The 20843-nt window shown below is 42.4% G+C and overlaps 1 protein-coding gene across 1 annotated transcript; it reads right to left on the reverse strand.

Annotated features, from left to right (window-relative positions):
* Positions 1-931: 931 nt before the first annotated feature.
* slc18a1 (solute carrier family 18 member A1) lies at positions 932-19690 on the reverse strand. The gene is made up of 17 exons (XM_023958854.2): positions 19508-19690; positions 17176-17274; positions 12585-12829; positions 12130-12254; positions 11977-12035; positions 11827-11910; positions 10812-10904; positions 10183-10272; positions 9624-9667; positions 8248-8308; positions 8075-8170; positions 7040-7118; positions 4890-4941; positions 4525-4588; positions 4325-4444; positions 3403-3536; positions 932-1666 (listed from the first exon to the last, which is right to left on the reverse strand). Exons 1-17 carry the CDS (start codon positions 19554-19556, stop codon positions 1550-1552), a joined length of 1611 nt encoding a protein of 536 aa, XP_023814622.2. The 5' UTR covers positions 19557-19690; the 3' UTR covers positions 932-1549.
* Between the last annotated feature and the right edge of the window lie 1153 nt (positions 19691-20843).

Here is a 20843-nt window from a genome sequence, read left to right on the forward strand (position 1 = left end):
GACATAACTCTGGTTTGTCAGAAGATCAATAACCCCTCTTGTTAAAGTAAAATATGTCCAACACAAGAGGCCTTCAGCTCTCATCTGTCTGCCTAGCTGTTGGACAGGACAAGTTAAGAAAAAAAACAATTACGTAATTTGAACACATGTGCGTGTATGTGATATAAAAGTTATACATCGGTGGTTCATGCGTGAAAAATCCGTTAGACATACGTGGCTTGGTTGTAAAAATACACAAATTTGTGTGTGCATCTCACAAAAATCACACACAATTGCATAAGATTTACGTAATAATTGCGAATAAACTACATAAAATACGTGTAAACTACGAAATTCTCAACTGACCAAAATTTTTGAACAGCTCAAAACCAAATTCACGTAAAGACCCGTCGGCTGAAACCCTCAACGGACGTCTGAGCACATGGATGAATAAGAAGCGCTTATGAATGACGTAAATCCAGCAGGTATCATGAAAGACTGACAGCTGGGCGACACGGCTTTAAGAGCAGGCTAGCCAAGCTAACAGTGACAGTGTTTCTGGGATGTTTCTCATCAATTTCTAGATCCATTCTTTATCTTGGCTCTTTATTCTCTTGTTTACCTTTCTATCTCACAGAGCTTCTGCCTGCTTTTATTTTCTTTGACAGGATCAACAGGAAATTAAAGAGTAGATAAGAACACTGTGAGCTCTCACCACCATTCAAGTCTGTGCTTCTACAGCGTCTGTTGACACAGCTCATCCCTCGCTCCACAGCGGACTTCCTGGTCCAAATCCTTAGTCTCACAGGGGACTTGAGGCTGTGCAACATAACAACCACAACTGTTCCCACAACGATGGTGAGCTAGTGTCGGCTCGTCCCCACAAGCATACAAATATACACACACTCTAACACACACACACACACACCCACAGGGCAGGTAAACACAGGCATCCAGCTGACAAAAGGCTTTAATGGCGACACAGTAACTAGTACAGGCTGACATCCTAACACTTTGGATCAAGACTAAAAAGTCAACAAAAAACACACAAAAATCTTGTTTAAAACTCCAACAATCAAAGTCAGATTTCCTAAAGGAAAGTCTGTCAGTCAGCTAAAATGCTTTTTTGTGGTTGGTTACACAGACATGAATGTTGATGATAAACAGGTCGTTAATGGGTCGCTTCAAGAAAGTGTACATTTACTTAATAGAACAGATGATTAAACAGAACTGGACTCTTTTGCAGCAGTTTCTCCTTTTGAATTTTTTTTAATTGAACATCAAATCAAGTGAAACAAAAATGTTTATGTTGCCAAAGGATTAAATCCAAATTTAAAGTGAAGACCAATTCAGAGGCTTCGTGGCAGCAAACAGAAGGCATGTAGCTGGAGTTACAAAAGGGGCGTGGCTGAAAAGGCCATCAAGCAGTCCCCTCGTTGATTGTTAAGTGAGTTAACATTTATGCATTCACATTAGTTACCGTTTAAACCTGCAGGGTGGAACCTCCCACGGCTATATAATGGAGACACTTAAAGCAAAACGGTTTACATCAATCCTGTTTGTGAAGATTTCACTCCTCCGTGTCCTCCTCCTCCTCCTCGCTGTAGTCGCTCAGAGGAAACTCACGACTCTCTTTGTGTGTGTTGTAGCTTTTCCTGTGCATCACACACTCTTGATCAATGATAGCCTGCAACACAAACAGACACACAACCTTTGATTTGCTTGGAGTTCACATGCAGCATCAGCCGTAGTTCAATTCTGACTTTCAAAAATGTTTTTGTCCTTTGATCAGGCGACTCGCGCCATTCCTGAGAGTTTGATTTATGCGTCAAGAGTTCTCGAGGTCCTCTTAGGTCCTCCTCTCTCCTTTTTCTCAAACGTCTTTACACATTTTACACTGAAAAAAAGGCCAGAGCAGGAGCGCATGTGTGGAGGAGAAGCAGTCCTCTGCTTTGAGGCCATGTTTAGGACTTCTGTCCTTCTGTCCTGGAGTTTTGATGGTCTGAACTCCCCTGATCCTGGCATTTCGCAGCAGGTGGATCTTGACCACCAGAGTTGATGATGTGTGACAACAGTCAGGCCATGAATGTAACAAGCTGTGTGGCATCTTCACTCTACGTTTATTTGGCAGAAGTGCTTCCTCTGCAGCTTTGAAGGCTGCTGCCTCTGATCTGCGATCAGGCTAATCACTGTGTAATGACTTCATACAAACACACGCTTTGGCTGCAACATCACAGGAACAGACGCGCTTCCTGCTGATGTGCCAGGACCTGCCGCCACATTCCCCGTGAGACCAGTCCATTGGCCCTGACTACAGTGATGTCGCAGCAGAGGCTGCTACCGGTTTCTGACCCAGATGTGCATGAAGCCCTACATCTGGTTTAGTCAAAATACTCCAAAAAAATCCCAAAGAACGCACACTGACTTCTGACCTAGCCAATCTGAAGCCCCTTTCATACTTCTGTTCCCCTCTGAAGCCTCTTTTTTCCTGCTTTGCCGCTGTCCATGGAACTACCTCCACAGACAGTTCTAGTCCAGTTCAGGTCCAGCATGAACGTTGTGAGGCAGAGCGTTGTATCCACGTTCTTCTGCAGCCTTTTCTACACAACAAGCTCAACACCTTCAGGTCTGAACACCTCGTGGTTTACTTGTCTCGACCCTCTTCTTGGAAGGATCCACTCTGCCAATCGCTGCTCAGTGTTCAACCATCAAGGTGAAGATGACACAACTGTGAGTCTGCGCGTAGAACGGATGCTTCTTCAAGAGAGGGTCGGTCAAAGAAGACTCTTTGTAATGCCTTCATAAAAGGACTTTAAACACAAACGATTTTATCTTTTAAAGGAAAAATATTTACTAAAAGTTAAACACACAGTCGTTACAAAAAGCCTGATTAGTTACTAGTTATTTAGGTAAAAAATGAAAGTCATTTTTGAATTCTGTCTTTCTTCAGACTGAAAGGTCCATTGTCTGAATCTGAACCTTTATGGCTGTTCAGTGTGGAGCTGGACAACCTTCTCCTCGCGCTGTGGCGTGGAGGAAGAACGCATTTCTTCACGTGGGTGAGCTCTGAAGCACAGAAGTGTACATTTCAATGTAAATAATGAGTTTTGTTTTTGCATGAATTTTATAAAACCGATGTCGTTCTGTATTTTTTCGAACACTGGTGGTTCGCCGGCGAACAGTCATGATGTCATTGAGCGGTAGTGACGTCCAGATTTAAAGACACTGTTTTCTCTATTTGGAGGGATTAATGTAGAGGTAAGGAGACGCCATTGGGCCTACACACTGCCTCTGATGACAATGTGGATCCCAAAGCGATTCTTTTGTTTAAAAGCAGGTTTTCAGACTAAAAAAGCAGCTGTGTTCTGGACTGAAAGCTGTCACACAGCCTGAAAGGACCTTATCAGGATCCTCGTTTATTACCAGTTTCTCTTCTCGGACAGCAGGATTACGCAGCAGGAGGCACAGCGGAGCGTACAGAATGTTGATTACTCCGATAAACACCATGAGACATGGAAATCCCACCGCCTGGACCAGAGCGCCCCCTGTGGATGGTCCTGAAACAACACGAAGGGGTGTTTTTGACATCTTTAACATGATTTTTTAAATCAATTTATTCAGCAAGCGTGTTCAGAACATTTCCTCAAAATGTGCATCACAATCAAGAATAAACGTCTTAATAACGAAGAGTGCAGCATTTGTTGTCCCCAGGGTTGCAGGTGTGTAGAAAAGGTCCGACGTTGTCAAGCCTAGACGGTTCCTGCCCCTTCGCTGCCCTCCACTATTCCTGTTTGGTGTACTTTCCCTTTTGGTTCTTTGCTCGCCCTCTCCCTATCTCTCCTCCGCAGGTGTCCAGAATGAGGCGGGGCATCCTGACACACCTTTAACTTTTCACCCCAACCCCATTTAAGACCAGTTCCTCCAGCTTTTCTCTGCCAGTCCGTCTGCTAACCTCAAGTGGGATTGAGCCCACATCTAAGTTTGCTTCTCTGGCCTTTTACTCGGATCATTAGGTTTCGGTTTTTAGTCTGCTCTGACCTGGAAGCATTCAGCCTGTTCTCTGATCTGCCCGGTGCCTTTAGCAGGATAATAATACAAACTTTAGTCCAGTCAGGGAGATAGTGGAACAGACGATTTGTATCAGTCAGAGAAAATGTTAAAGCAACTGAGAGACACTGTCATGTTTGTACAGACAGATCTGTAAAGAGTCTTTGCTTGAAGAATGAAGGCAGTCGAGGCTGTTCGTTCCGAGGTTTACCTGCTAAAGTGTGCAGATTCTTGCTCAGTTTATTTGCTGAGTCACAGTTACCTTTACTGCCCCGTGTGTGTGTTGTGTGGCTGTTACCGATAGCAAAGCCCATGCAGAGCGCCACATCAGCGATGGCGTACACAGTCCCATAGACAGAGGCGTGACGGATGTCAACCAGGTAACCCATGATGGCCATCATAGAGGAGTCCACCATGCCTTATGGACAACAGAAACAACCGTTGAAGGTCTTTCACACCAATTTACATTCCTATATTTCATCTTGAGTTTGCAGTCACCTATAGCAAAGCCCAGACCTCCATTTGGACCAATAAGACCATAGATGCTGGTGGCAAAAGGAACCTGAAACACACAAAGTTTCTAATCACATGTAAAATTAAAAAAATAGGGCCAAGTACAGAACCCTGGGGAACGCCACAAGTTATTTTAAGTTATTCTACAAGTTATTCTAAGAAATGCCTTCAGAGTTTTGACAAAATGTCTGCATGGCAAAAGTTATCCTAATTTCAGCAGACCTTCACAGATATTTAAAGACGTTCAGGGAGGTGGGCTTCCTTAGTTTTCTTAATGCTTGGTTCTGAACAGAATGTGACAGTAAAAGATAGACATATTGATGTGCGGATTAGTGAAAGTTTGAACTCACACACAGCAGACTGATGCCAACGATGACCATCCCCAACATGGAGCAAAGCCACCTGGAGACAAAGAAGACTATTCAATTCCAACTCCAAAAACGGACTTCTGTAACCCTGTGCTATCCTAGGCACTTTAACATTGGGAGTGGGGTCATCTAGACCCACTAGACAGTGCTCTGAACCTTTTTTCTTCAATGATTTGTGATCTTCACTGGTGTCCATGGATTACATGAAATCTTTCCACCTTTATCCACCTTTGTCATGGTAGGGAGAACACGTCAATGGAAGGATCGGGTCATCTAGACCCCATAGGATAGCACAACGGTTAAAGGTTTGGGAACAGAAGAGAAACATGTCAGCAGAGGTGCTCACAAGTCCCTTTTTGCAGCTCAGGTCTTTGTGAAAATGTTCATTTCAGGTCTCAACTCTTTAAATATAAAAGTTTCACAGCTGTCCTTCCGGGTGAATACGGGCTGTCTACAGGTGAAAAAGGGTCAAAGCTGTACCCAGGTGATCTGCGGGAAACGTCAAGGTCACAGACAGCTTGCGAACCGTATAGAGAAAATGTTCATTATGGTCATGCTCCTGGCGGCGGGTTGTAGCGAACACTCATACAACACGTAAGTGTAAGTAAAGAGGAAGTAGGTAAGAGTGGTCCAAATCTGCATTTGTCGTCCATGTTTCAATGGACGACAAATGCAAAGATGGAAGGCATCTGTCCAAACATGTCAGGTATGTGTCAGACGTAACCCGTGTCTGATAACAAAAGAACCAAGAAGTCCCTTTTATGCATTACTTTGCATTTCCAAGTATATTATTTTATTGGTAATGCTTTATAAGAGTCCTTAATAAACTATTTATAAGACATTAACAAGCTCTAGTAATGTTTTAGTAAGCTGCTTATAAGTACATTTATTAGCATTTGTTAATTCTTTGAACACATGCTAATAAATGTCTTTATAAGCAGCTTAATACCACATTACTCGTGCTTGTTAATGTCTTATAAGTAGTTTATTAAGGAATATATTTATTTATAAACAGCTAATTTAAACTTGTTAGTCAGTTGTAAGACATCTACAAATGCTAATTAAGGTACTCATAAGCAGCTTGATAAAACAGGACTAGTGCTTGTTAATGTCTAATAAATAGTTTATTAATGACTCTTATTATAAAGCGTTACCTTAAAGGGTTCCCTATGCAATTGCTTAGCATTATGTATGCTTCACCATCATATTAGGCAATTTATATGTAAAGACTCAATAATGTCTGGAGTAATCATTTACTATGGTTTTTTGCTTGCCTGTAAAGTGTCACCACATCCTCAGTTGCACGTTTCACTCTCATGACATCTTTTAAGGTGGCCGTACGAGCCTCAAGGAACTGCAAGACACACCTGTGCTCCTCTGAAGATGCAGCCGCTCCTCTCTATGACCCTCCGGACAACCCCAAAAACCTGCAGAACCCGTATGGGTCAACCCCCTTACAGTGACCAAATCAATAAACAACTTGTTTGGACACAATAACTGGCTGCTAGAGTTTCTGCGTTCCCTAAGAGCATTGAAGAAATTTCCTTTTTAACCCGTGTGCTGTCCTATGGGGTCAAGATGACCATTGACGTGTTCTCCCTACCATGACAAAGGTGGATAAAGGTGGAAAGATTTCATGTAATCCATGGACACCAGTGAAGATCACAAATCATTGAAGAAAAAAGGTTCAGCGCACTGTCTAGTGGGTCTAGATGACCCAACTCCCAATGCTAACATGCCTTGGATATCACAAGGGTTACACCTGACAGCAACGTCTTGGAGATCAAAGTAAAGAACTAATAAATGAAAATCAGTCCCAAACCTCAAGTCATCGTGAGAGTCTGAGTCCAAGTCCAAGTCTGCATCTTTGTGTGTGTGTCACACACTCTACTTTTAATATTCAAAACTGAACCTTTATCATTCTATTTATTTAAAAGTTATCCTCATGTTTGCAGAAAGTCTGCATAATGTTTATTGTTTACTTGAAACCAGTACTATGAAAACTCTTAGAAAGTATTCCGTCTCCTCGTTCGTCTTAACATACTCTGAACAATACCACAAAAACTGACTGTTGCTCTAAGTGTCCAGTTCTGCATCAATAACAAAACCAGGAAGAAACCGGAAAGACTGACCGCCCCATCTTATTGGCCAGAACTCCAAACAGGTTGGTTCCTATCAGGTAAGAGATGCTGGCAGGGAGGAATGCCACACCTGAAACAAAACACACACCTGAGACGTGCTTTTTACCCTCCAGAGTTAGGCATCATCTTTGGCACCAACGAATCCTTTAGTTCATGCTTTGACCGTCAGGATTTTGGGATAGAAAGTCCGTTTTGATCAGGCAGATCCATCAGCATCACAGTTTTTCTGAGCCCTACAGGGTCACGGTTCTACTGACCTCAGAATCACCTAAAATCTGTAAATCAGATGTTCTATTGCGTTTTAAAGGAAAGCAAGTCAGCTGCAACCTGAAGTAGGAAGACTGGAAATGACAGACCATGAATCTGTGAGCCCTGAGAACCAGGTTAACAAAAAACAAATGAAAAACTAGAAAGAGCTGCATTTCCAGAAGAAAATGCAGGATTGAATGCTATATTGCTGAATGAAAATGAAACCTTAATTGGCAAAAAACCAACAACAAATAAACAAAGAAATGATCAAAGTTGACCATAAATTATGTGAAAACAGCAAAATAACATAAAAGATATTTTTGTGAAAAATGCCAGAGCCGGGTATCGAACCAGCGAGCTTCTGCAGCACAGAAAGAAGCAAAGGTTTTCAAGGACTCCCCATGTATTTTAATGGAGGCAAAAATCCTGGAATATCTTGAAAAGTTCAAGGATTTGAAGAACCAATAGTCATAGCTGGAAGAAGCTGAAAGAGCTGAACATTTGAATAGTTGAATGGTTGAAATAGCTGAAAAAGTGTAGAAGGAGTTAAGATAAAATAAATAATATATAATAAAGAAATAAAGAAAGAGAAACAGGAAACAATGTGTTGAAGGCTTTGTAGCAATCAGTCCATTAAGAACCAATTATAAGAACAAAACTGATATATTTTCTCTAGTCTACACTCTTTACTAGAGCAGCATAAAGCAGCCTATCTGTAATTGACTTTATTTTGGTGCCCAGGCCAAATCGGAGAGTTTTCTGCCATCTGGATCTTACCAAGTTGCCATTTTGGAGAGCACATAGTCTGCATCATCCAGATGGGAAGAGTTGGCTCCAGAATCGCCACGCCCATGTTGGCGAAACAGAGCGAGCCTTCAGACAGAGAAGCAGCCATGTCAGCAGAGACGCTGCATGTATGTTCACATCAACACGATTCCACGCCTTCCTACCTGCACTGATCAGGATGTATGGGTCTTTTAAAAGAGTGAGTAACGGCGTCCCCTCCACGCTCTGAAACAACCAAACACAAAATCTGATCCAGACTCATCTCAGGAGGGAAACTGAAGAAAATCTAACAGTAAGCCTTTTTAAACTGTCTTTTGTGGAGTTTTAACATCTTAAAAGTTAAATCTGAAAACTTCTAAATTACGTTTCTTTGTTTTAGCTCATTGAAAATGAAATCAATAAAATTTATACCTGGTTTTAAAGTTTAAAATGTGATTAAAAAAAAGATAACAGTTCAGTGTTCCCTCATTTATCGCAGGTATGTTCTAATATTAGCCCACAACAGGTGAAATCCAGGAAGTGCCTCCTCACTGCACACTTGATACATTTTTCTCAGACAGACATGAACATTTTCACACTTTTCCCACTCCAACGAAAATGCTGTTTCTGGTGTTTTTAACATGTTTTTGTTGCATTTTTCTCACGATGGAGGACATATGAAAAGAAAATGAAGATTAAAATTGCATTTCTGTGTATTTTTTATTCAAATCGTTGTGAATCAGGAGCAGATGAAAAGAAAGCCATGTGAAAAAGATTGTATTTGGAATGGAGGACTGACAATCGGCGGGAAACAAGCTCCCTGCTCTGCTCCATTCTGATCATCCACTGTCAGAAAAATAGATCCGTGAACGTCTTTGTTTCCCTCTTCTGAGCTGGAATCTGGATCTAAACTACGTCTGGAAAGCTACGATGTCGCTCGCCATTCTTGTTGCACCACCGATGCTAGGTTGGGGTTACGAGGGGCTGTAAGCTAGCAGGGAAGAGTGGAATGAATGAGGGGGGAAGGGTGGCAGGGTTACTCCAGCCAATGGTCCCGGCCAAATTCAGAGGTGAATTTCTGATGAACTCCTGCTGCTCTGCAGAAACTATGTCCTAGAAAACGACATGGGTTCTTTCATTTGGGCTAAAAATGGCATCATACTAATTCAAAAACCACTGTGAACGCTTTGAAAACGGATCAAAAGATGATCGGAGTGGAACTTTGAACACCCTCAAAAGTTCTAACTCTGGCAGGAAAAAAAAGCAAAGTATTAGAAAAAAAACTTGCAACTAAGAAATGGATGTAGACTCTGAAAGCTCAATGCATTCTGGACAGAAGAAACGGCACGGAGGACATTGATTGACAAGGTTGACAGCCAATCAGAATGCAAAACACAATGCGCTGCAAAGGCAAAAAATGAAAACAAAACATCTTCCACATTTGCACCAAAAAAATCTGTGAAACAGTGAGACCGTGAAAGGTGAACCGTGATTTAGGGAGGGACCAGTGTAGCAGAGTAAAGATCACGCACTGACAGTAGGTGTTTTGAAGTGGACTCACCCCAGGACAGATTTTTGACGGCTGCAGGATACACAACTGCAGGGCTGCAGCACAAAAACCAGACACAGACACAAAGACATCAAGAAGACATCATCATGATCCCTGAGATCATCTAGTGTGGGAGGGGCCTTTTGACCAGAGTTTGCTCCGCCCACCTCACTGACATTCTGAAAACAACGTGGGGGTGGGACCAAGCAAAGTTTGAAGCTTTATTGGGTTCACCTACCTACCAACTGATAAACCGAGTCTCCAAATGTGTGAAAATCTAAGCTCTCACAAAATTCATATTACTTAATACATACATAAATTATAGACTGGGTGTTCAAAAGCTTCAGAAACCACAACATCAAAAGGTTTATTTTATGAGTAACGTTTAAAGTTATCCTATTAAGATAGACATTGAAGGAAAATACAGTAACTTCATCTTTGAGCCAGCCTCTAGTGGATTTTAGTGGAACTACAACATTTGATGCTTCTGGCTTCAAGATGTCAACATGCTTGGGATCTGACAGCTGGCAGTTGTTTCATCTTTGACCTGCAGGGGGCTCCACCTTCTTACCTCCATCAAACACAGCCAGAAGGGCCAGGATCAGGAAGGGGGCTCTCTTTCCCACAAAGTCGTACATCACGCTCCCGAACGGCGCTCCAACTGCAACAAGACGCGACAGAAAGGACAGAATGGAATGGAATGATGGATGTCTAAATACTGGATGTCAAGGAGGGAAATTATCTTTGGTTCATGGTCATTAAAGACCAGAAACACGCTGGTTCCACTTGACAAACAGTAACAGCCGTGGAAAAGGTCAAATAAAGAGTTGGATTCAAAAACACTGAAGAGAAAAGACTTAGAAGAGTAAGATAAATAGATATGTCTTTCTACTTGTAGAAGAATAAAGATTAAAAAAGTTATTAAAGGGAAGAAGTTAACTGAACACATAAAATTAATGCAGATTCAAACCTTTAGACTGAAAATTCAACTTAAGTTACAAAATCTGCAAAAAAAATCCCGTAATAAAGATGATTTTATACAGACTTTAAACAATGAACCTATTTAGTTTCTTTAGGCGTTTCGTGACATTTTTCTGTCGCAAACTCCAACAAATCCAGATGAGACGTTTAGCTTTAGCTCAGCTCGGTTTTGCTTCATGCAGGTCGGGACAGAACGTCACAAACACAGAGGCGTCTCACTCAGAACCCCCATGGCCAGGCCTCCCAAAGCGATCCCCATGGCGATGCCCCTCTCCTCATCGTTGGTGTAGACGCTGGCGAGCATGCCCAGTCCTGCACAGTCAGGGACCGCAGGTCTGGTTGTTATTTACCGTTACATCAACTCACAGACTGAACATAGATTTGTTCTCTTAGGTCATGGAAAGCTGTCAGAAATCCCACTTTGCAGTTATTTCTTCTTTTTTATCAGGCTTATATGTATTCAGACTAGAAAAGTTTGTTGGTCCGGACCAAGTCTGTTTAATTTGATCCGGATCGAGTCCTGAACCTTGTGTGTGGTCTGTATTCAGACTTCTGTCTACCGGACATTTCTGTTCTTGACCAAAGCTTGTACACAAAACCACATGACTGAAGACCTCTTCAGCCATTGGCCAGGAATTACGAGGGCGGGGAAAAGCAACGAGAGGCAAAAATGATGGAGGTCCTGCGCTTTGCAGTCCTTGTCAGGAAAATTCACTGATTCAAACTTTATATGTTTGCCGACCAGTTTTGAACGTCTGTATCAACGTCAGGTACGACACTTTTTACTCATGGAGTCGTGCTGCACGGCGGTGACTGAGGGGACGACGGCTAAAAAGGTCAGTGATAAGTGTTTATGACGTATAGATTGAGACTGAGGAAACTCAGAGCGAACCGAAGCTCAGTCCAACAGGAAACGAACCAAGACCACCTCCAAAGATGGGTCTGAGAGCGGGTCCTGGTCACGGACCAAAGTCTGCTTGGGTCCATTTAGACTGAAAATGTATTGCAGAATATCAGGAAAAACTAACTCTGGTTCACTTTAGGCAAACCAACTGTGTCCAGTCTGAATACAGCCTAAAAGTGGAAAAAGAGATGGATCCTCTCTGGAGGCTGAAGCAAAGGCTCTTGATTTTTTGGGTGAAACTCTAAAGAACAGTTTCTTTAGTCAAAGCTCTTAGAGGAAGGGCTTGCAGGTTATCTGGATCAGATGTTACAGGTGTGTAGAGGTGTGGACCTGCCACCGATGAGAAGGACGAGCCGATTCCCTGCAGAGATCGAGCGAAGAACAGCAGAGCGTAGGTCCCTGAGAAGGCAAACACTGACACAAACACAGTCAGGCACGGTCCGGTCCGGAACCACCCCCCAGGAGAGGACACCCACTTACTGATGGTGGACACAAACATGATGATGAAGCCTGCAAACATGGGGATGTGATAGCCGACCCTGCAGACAGAAGGTGACATGTTTAGGGAGAAACATCCGTGGTTCTGCTGTAAGTGAAGCTCTGCAGTGGTTCGGTCCAACGACACCGGGATACCTGTTGGTGAGCGGACCCACAAACGGGTTGACAAGCAGCTGGATGAGAGCTTTGGAGGCGAACAGCAAACCCACATGAACGTTTTCCTCCTCCAGAAAGACGCTGTCCTGGAGACAGGAGGACTCCTGCAGGAGACGACGGGAAAGAAGAGGGAATGGAGGGACAGGAGGAAGTAAGAAAAGAGGGTTCAATCCAGAAAGAAACAAAGTCATAGAAGCACGATCAAAACATTTTTAATGAAAGAGCAGACAGAAAGAAAAGGAAAACGAGACAATTATCAATAGAACTTAAGAGGAAAAAAAGACGACGGGACACAAAGTGAGGAAGAGTTGATGAAAAAATATGAGAATGGATCATGAAAGGAAAGAGGTGAAGGTGAGGATGAAAGGAGAAAGAAGATCCACCGGGTGATGAGAAAAAAAGGGAATCAGTGCTGAGGACGACGCCCCACCCACCGAGGCGTTGGCGGTCTCGTTGATGAGCTGTGGCGGGGTAGGATTTGGGTTTCTGGGCGCTTCGGGCTGGACCTGCTGCAGGCTGAAGGTGGAGTTATCAAACAAAGATACCAGAGGAGAAAAGGTGGAGGAGGACAGCCTCGGTACTGTCTGTGCAGACGGTGGCGTGGGGGAGGGGCGCTCTGAGGTCTGTGGTTCTGGACTGGGATGCTCCATGGCGTAGAGGAATGTTGGGATGATCGGCACTAAAGAAGGAGAAGGGATTCACTTTGTTCTGTCAGCAGCTACAGTAAAGGAAATAAGTCTTTGACCCCATTTTGCATTTCATAGATTTCATTTCTTATCAAGCACAGAGGTCAGAGGTTTCTTGTAGTTGATGATCAGGTTTCTGCACAAATCGGAGGATTTCTGGTCCGCTCTTCTTTACAAATGATTTGTAAATCATTCAGATTTGGTGGCTGTTGCTTAGCAACTCTGAGCTTCAGTTCTCTCCAGAGGTTTTCTATAGAACTGAGGTCCAGAGACTGGCTGGACCAATCCATGACCTCGATCTGTTTGATCTCCTTCTTCTTCAGCCGTTCCTCAGACTGAATATGAGTTTTAAAAGATAAATCAGTTTCTAGCCAAACACCAAGATATTCAAATGTCTCAGTTTGCTTAAGTGGACAGGAATCTCAAAAATGCAGCTTTAATGTTGTTTTGTCAGCATTCATGTTTGTTTCTGGAATAGCGTAGAGTAGGATCTTGTTCTTTATAAAACTAACTTGTTGAATGACATCCATTTTGTATAGAACTAGGATCTTTCTGTTACGTAATGTTGATGTCTAAAATACTTGGTTTGGGACAGAGTATTATGGTGTCATCCGCATAAAGATGAACATTAAATTTTGAGCAGCACTTTGTTGGTTAATAAATAAAGAAAATAATAAAGGCTCAAGAAAAGAACCTTGCAGGATTCCTTTATTTATTCCAATATAGTTTGACTGACTCCCCCTATGTGACACACATTGCTTACGTTGGTGAAGGTAGGAATTGAACCACAGGAGGAAGGAAGTAGCAAGACCAATAGCAATCAATTTGTCTAAAAGCAGGTGATGGTCTACTAAATCAAAGCCCTTTGTAAGGTCCAGGAAATTAGCACCAGCGCAGACTGTGCTGTTTTTTGACCTTTGACATTAAAAAGCCAAATGACGCTTTGAGAATTTGAGATGGAGACCACTGACTACTTTAGATGAACTCAGCTACAATTGATCTGTTCTGTTACTTTGTAAGACTCTGAACCTTTTCCTCATAGATACTGGATAAAGTCTTAACATAACATGTTACATCGAAAAAATTACCAGAGATTTTGACAGAAATTTGTCTTGTAATTAGAAATGTATGGGTTTAAAAAAAACAAAACTAACGCTTATAAATGCTTACAGCGTACTGCTAACACTGAAAGTACAGAAACTCTTGAATGTATGTTAAACGCCAACAGTTGATGTTTTTTCTCAGTTTTTTGCTCTCCTGTTTCATAGTTTAAAGTAAACATCTGTATTCACTGCAGATCCGTGGAAGTGTGGACAAAAATACAGCAAACATTTACAGTTTTGCTTCAGTAACATGAGAAACTGAAGGTGTTAAACATAAAAAGGTAAATCTGCTGGAAAGCAGCAGCTGCAGGCAAAAAGATCTAAAGATAGAAGAGCAGAAGAGGCAGAGGAAGCAGGAGCGTTTATCTGAGAAGAAACAGAAGGAGACAACACTGAACTGAGAGTCAGATTTAAAGTTCAGGGTTAGGAGGGCAAGAGAAGAGCGTGTGCACCTGTTCTTGTCGTCATGTGAGGACCTGTAAACCATCAACCCTTTAAAGAAACAGAAAGTTTTCACAGAAGCAGAAATGCAGGAAATGATGGGGAGAACTCGATTCCTGTGGTTCTAGTTTGAGACGAGCTGAGCTAAAGTGAGGAGCAGGTCTCTGGAGGACAGAGGAGTACATGTGTGCATGTTTGCATCTCCTCCGTATGGCTGAGTCTAAACGCAGACGACAGCGTTGACCTCAAGGTTTCGTTTCGTCAGAGAAGAAAGACTGTAGCTGGATAAAAGACAACATTCCCGTTTCCACCATTCAGATTCAAGTCTTGGGGAAAAATGGAAGGTTGGTTTTAAAATGTGCTATATTATCAAATTCACACTGACAGTATGCAATATGTTAGACCTGCTTGTTCCTGTTCAGGGTCACAGGGTTGGAGCCAAACCCAGCTACTGCACCCCGGAGAGTCACCTGATTAATCCTGAGGTCACACAACCACACCAAGGACGATTTAGGCTGTGTCCAAATTCCTTCACTACACACTACATAGTGCACTATATAGTGTGTTATGTAGTACAGTATTTAGTGCGTTCGCCATTTTGTAGTGCTGTCCGAATCTACAATTCCAAAATCAAGTGCCCTAGAAATTTCCCAGAAGTCTTTTAAATTTCACTCTTTCCTGATACACGTGTGATATGATTCATACGTTTTTCTTGCGTTTGTCATTCGTCGATGTCAGTGACCCAACTCCCAATGTTAAAGTGCCTAGGATAGCACAAGGGTTACTGTACATCTTTCTATTTTATCACAATGACAGGTGAGGCCGAGCCTCACTTGCCTCACCTGATCACACGTCACTGGTCGATGTGCACAGCTGTCCATTGAGGGTTTCAGCCAACGGGTCTTTACGTGAATTTGGCTTTGAGCTGTTCAGAATTTTGGGTCAGTTGAGAATTACGCTGTTATGCGTATTTTATGTCGTTTATACACAATTATTACGTAAATTTCACGCAATTGTGTCTTTCCACGACCGTTCCACGTTTGTCTAACAGACTTTTCATGTATGAACCACCGATGTGTAACTTTTAGATCATGTTTACGCCGCACAGATCACGTTACAGTTATGTAATTGATGCACGAATCACGAATGAATTGCAGATAAACAGCACAATAATCACACAGTTCATATTATACGTTGGTACTTCTTCCGTGGTTTTAACGTGGTTCAGTCCTGATACATCTGTGAAAATCTCAAATAAAGACCATAACTTTTCTCACTTTTCAAAATATTTTCTGTAGTTATTTAAGGTATACTGTAAAAACTGACTAAAACTGATTGCTCCAGTCCAATGTTGAAAAGGTTTGATTGACAGATTCTCCTGAGTCTGCTTTCAAGCGGAAGGGGAGTGGACTTCCAACAAGCTCACTCCTGATTGGTGAGAGTGGTTCCGTAAAAATGAGGAATCAGACGGACTCGGACTGATCACTGCTTACTGACGTCGTCTGGCTCCAACATGGCCGCATCTCTATTGGGAAAAAATGGCGACTGAATTGACGTCATTTCATTGGAAGTAAGATTCATTTTCTACTGGTGATGTCACACTCGCTCGGTCCACTTGTCTTCTAGGGTCAATGGGTTTGTGCAAAGAGACACAGATCAGATCAGTGTCATCAGGACACAGCTTTTCTGTTTCTGTAACACACACTGAACGGATCTGATGTTTTTATCAATGAGGGTTTCGTCATGAAGAGGAGATAAAGAAACAGCAAGAGTGCACGGTGAAAACGTTCATGATCCATCCATCCTCATTACTGTCCTCTTAACCTGCTGCTCATCCTTCTCTCTCTGTTATTCTGTCCTGTACAGATCTGCCTCTCCTTCCTTTGTTTCCAACTTAAGTTCTCATCCGTCCTTAGTTTGGCGTTTGCCACCTTCACCGTCTGTAGCCTCTCTCTGAACACCTGCCGTCTGTTCTCTCCGTGTTCCGCTTTTTCTCATCCATTTTTTCCTCTTATCACACTCCTGAACTTCTTCATTCCATCACCAAGTCTCCTGATCTGCTTTCCTCCGTCCGGATGGGACACCAAGGACCGTCTTCCCAGCCTCCACTGTAGCTGTCCAGTCATCCGGAAGAACCTCACGATCTCCCAACATCTGCTTTATCTCCTCCACAAAAGCCACACCCCTTCAACTTCCACCACCTTGTTGTCTTCATCCTCCTCACCACCAGAGTCATCCTCACAACTGAACTCTCCTCAGTCTCCCATCTCTGTCAGATTACGTCAAAACAAGATAAAATGAACCTGTCATCTCATCACTCCATTCTTTTGCGCTCCTCTCCTTTCTGGAAAAATGTCTTCACCACTGACGTTTCCAGTCTTTTAGCAAAGTCCGCCACCATCTGTCCTTCTGCATCCCTTCCTGAACACCAAACTCCTCCATCACTTCCTCATCCTCTCTGTTTCCTTCACCCACATGTCTGTTGAAGTCTGCTCCATCTTGTTTCCTAATCTTAACTTGAATTTCACAGGATTGTTTAATCCCTGGTTCCTGTCATCATTCAGACGATAGAAAATGACATATCTCAAATATTTCTCATGATGAATAAAAATTAAAGGTGTTGGAGCCATTAGTCGTTCCTTTGTCATTCTTCACAGTAAAATCCTATGAATCTGCTTTGAATAAGATTTTTTTTGGACAGTTTTTCCCCTAAAAAAAACCAATTGGTGTTAATTGACAGATTCCAATCAGAGCTCACTGCTCAGCAGGTTCCAGAGAAGCACATCAGCACTCACCGACCACGGTGAGCAGCATGTTGTCGAGCAGCAGAGCCACACACACCACCACCAGGACCAGTCTGGGAGAAGCTCTGCTCTGACGGAGCCAGGCCATGTCTGCAGAGAAGCAGAAGGAAGAGCCGTCCACGTCAGGACCTCCTGTCTGCACGGAAATGAAACAAACCCTGGAGAACAGCCGCTCCTTCGTTTCACGTGTTATCGTTGATTAAACTACACGGGAGGCTGCTATTATATCACGTATCAGACGGAAAGGAATGAAGATGGAGCTGCTCCACATCCACATGCATCACCGGGTCAAAGCAGACGGTTGTCATCAAAGCTGAAAGGGAATTTTTTTAATATTCTTTTAGGCAATATCAATGAAGAACATGTAACAAAAAATGTAACAATATGGAAAATAAAGAAATAGATATCACCGACTGAGACTTTTTCCCTTTCCTTATTATTATTTCCACTTTTTAAATCAAAAATATTAAATATAAATAAACCTACGACTGCATTTTTGCTTTTGATTCACAGATCAGCTTCAGTGCTTCCATACTGTCACTCTTAGAACCAGATTCTTAATATTTAACGTGTGAAAACGATTATTTATACATTTTTCTTCTTTGTGAAACTTACATGATTTCCGGTGTTTTCTGCCTGCTTCAAAACTACAAAGTGGTTCATGATTTTAATCATTTAGATGGCATCTGGAAGTTATTTTGTAAGTCACTCCGGCATCTTTTGCTTTCAAACTTAACTTATCTTAACCCGTTCCAACATAAAGTGGCATTGTAAAGACTCCTGTGCTTTAACGGGAAATGACGTGCACGTATGCTTCAATAGCACTTTAATATTCACACACAGGCAGAGCCGCCACACAAGCACTAACTAGACCAGTTCAGCGTCTTGCCCAAGGGCACTTCAGCACCCGGTGGAACCAAACCTGCAACCTTTTGCCTGTCATTGCCTCAAATCAGCCCTTAAAAAGTGCATCGCTGTGCAGAACGTTCCCATCTGGGAAATCAACCCAAATCGAGTTTCTGATCAGAAACAGAAACCTTTTTAGCTTTAGGAAAGGAAAGTTTGTGAAGTTGAAGCTCTGCAGCTTCAGCCTCTCTGTCTGAGAGAAAACCTGAGTCACTGCACAGAAAAAGACGAAAAATCAAAATCAAATGAACTTTTGTGTTTGCAAATGGATGTGAGGACGCCACGTCAGCCTTTGGCGTCCTCTGATGGCTTCAGATGCTCTCTCCTGCCTCACTAATGGGATTATGGTCCGTGCACACACCTCCTCCTGCACCCTTATCTCTGTCCATGTCATCCCTGTGGCTCCGCCCCTCTCTCTCGCCTGACATCCGTTTGATGGAAAATGGCTCTGGAACGAGTGAGAGCGTCTGCGGGTGCACGCCGCACGCTCACGTCTGACATGAAACACCCATGACTGCAAACAGGAACGGTCCACGGACATCCAGGTCTTCACTTCAGGACAAACCCCTCCCATTTGAACGTTAACAGGCAGCCAACAAAGTTTGAAATGTGGAACTTATTTTAGTTCTTGTTTTTATTTAAAAATAGCTGCTGAATGTCAGATAAAAAATAAATGTCACAAAAACATTTAATTGAAAACTATAAGAGCTAATAATGACAAAAAATACATGTTTTAAATATGAAAACAATATTATTGAAACCTACATTGTATAAAGTGAATTTCACAGGCTTCTATAAAATATATCAGTAAAAAGGATAAATAAATGCAAAGAAAATATTTTTTAATAGAATTTTAATTTGGTTCTAAAGAATCACAGTTATTTAATAATAATAATAATAACAATAATCACAAAAGCCTAAATAAATATTCATAAAACATCAATTACATTTTAATATTATCACATCAGATTTATGAAGCAGGAGAATATTAAGGAGACAAAGTGATTAAAAGTTCATTTAGAAAGTGATAGAAAATAAATACATATTTGTAACTATATTCAGAGCATAATATACGAGATCTGTAGATTCTGATATTTTAAATGAATTAAAGGATTATAAATACTATAGACTTAGATCACTATGAGTTATTTGAGAAACTCTTTTTTTGTATTTAGTTGACAAAAATACGTAAAAATTGAATAAAGTTCTTTATAAAATGCAAAGTGATGAAATCAAAATTAAAACTGAATGAATTCAGTTTTGACTAAACCATCATATTCATAATCATTAAAAGCATTAATTACAAGCAGTCATGACGCTAATGATCTCATGAGATGAAAAGCGTTTTGACCTTTGGCCTAACAGAGGTCAGCATGAAACAGAACACGGTTCTGAAGGAGCAGTGAGGAGGTCTTACCTGAAGCAGAGATGCTTTGCTCTGTGCTGCTCTGCTGCTCACTGACCATCTATATATGTGTTCTGGGAGGAGGGGGCAGACCGGGGGGGCGTCTCCTCGCCACGCAGAGACGCTGGACGTCTGGCCTGTCTGCAGAGCGGTGTGTTTTTTTTCTGGGACGCCTTTTAACCTTTGGGGCAAGAGGGTTGGGGTCCAAGCTGGGGCGAGGCCTGGTGCGGCGCCCGATGCTGGATGTCAACGGGGCGTCCTGGTAAAGACGGGCGCGCTGCTGTGCGTCAGCGGGCTGCAGTAATTGCCAGCATCTGTTCTGCTTTTATTGGAGTCCTGGAACAACCTGCAGGCTGCAGGCCTTATCACACACACACATCTCCACACACAGCTGCCCTGTTGACACGGCTGCAGCCGCCGCCGCTCCATGTGGGTCCGTGGCACGGTTTCCCCGCACGCTCCACATGTGAGCACAAACGATGAAAGGCGGTCATCAAAGGTCATGTTTGACACACGTGCATCACTGCTGATCACTGTTCAAATCCTCCTGCTCTGGCTGCAGATGTCCATCCCTCCTTCCGGCTCGTCGTTGGAGAGGTTTGAGATAACGTCAGCGAGGCCTCAGGGCTTCCAGGGGCCAGAAGGTGGGCGGGGCCTGAGAGCTTTCAAAAGTCAGATGTCCCAGGCAAGGTTTTTGTAGGCTCATAAACGAGTCTTTGACAAACACAGAATACATCCTCTTCATCACGAAGATGGAGGCTGCAATGTTGGAGAAACACAATCAGGGACTTTCTAACACCAGAAATCACAAACAACATGTTGGAAATACATGTGATGGAAATATTGCCCTATAACCCTTGTTCTATCCTAGGCACTTTAACATTGGGAGGTGGGTCATCTAGACCCACTAGACAGTGCTCTGAACCTTTTTTCTTCAATGATTTGTGATCTTCACTGGTGTCCATGGATTACATGAAATCTTTCCACCTTTATCCACCTTTGTCATGGTAGGGAGAACACCTCAATGGAAGGGGGGGGTCATCTAAGATAGCACAAGGGATAAGAGAAGAACTCAAGAAGATCTTTGTCCCAAAAGATGGGATAAATGGACTAAATACAAAACGACATTATAAGGACTTATGCATGGATGATGCTGGAAATGGCGAGGCATTGCTGACTTGTTTTACGTTGTAAACCACATTTTGCTGCTCCTTCTGCTTTTTTCTTGTATGTTTCAACTGTGTGTTTAAAAGGCAATAAAAAAATAAAAAAAGAACGAGCCTTTGAACGCCCTGAAGACTCAAAGTGATGTCAATGTCAATGATGGAGGCTGCACCATTTTAAGGTT

This window comes from Oryzias latipes, chromosome 9 (assembly GCF_053564925.1).
Source record: "Oryzias latipes strain Hd-rR chromosome 9, Olatipes_Hd-rR_3.1".
NCBI classification, from domain to species: Eukaryota; Metazoa; Chordata; class Actinopteri; order Beloniformes; family Adrianichthyidae; genus Oryzias; species Oryzias latipes.

Bases quoted from the DNA above. Each gene is read 5' to 3' on its own strand.
- slc18a1 (XM_023958854.2), bottom strand. From the start codon at position 19,556: ATGGTCAGTGAGCAGCAGAGCAGCACAGAGCAAAGCATCTCTGCTTCA. The intron at 12,255-12,584 runs GTGGGTGGGGCG...CGTCTCCTGCAG, and splicing joins ACGAGACCGCCAACGCCTCG to GAGTCCTCCTGTCTCCAGGA. The intron at 12,036-12,129 runs GTATCCCGGTGT...TTCTGTCTGCAG, and splicing joins GTGGGTCCGCTCACCAACAG to GGTCGGCTATCACATCCCCA.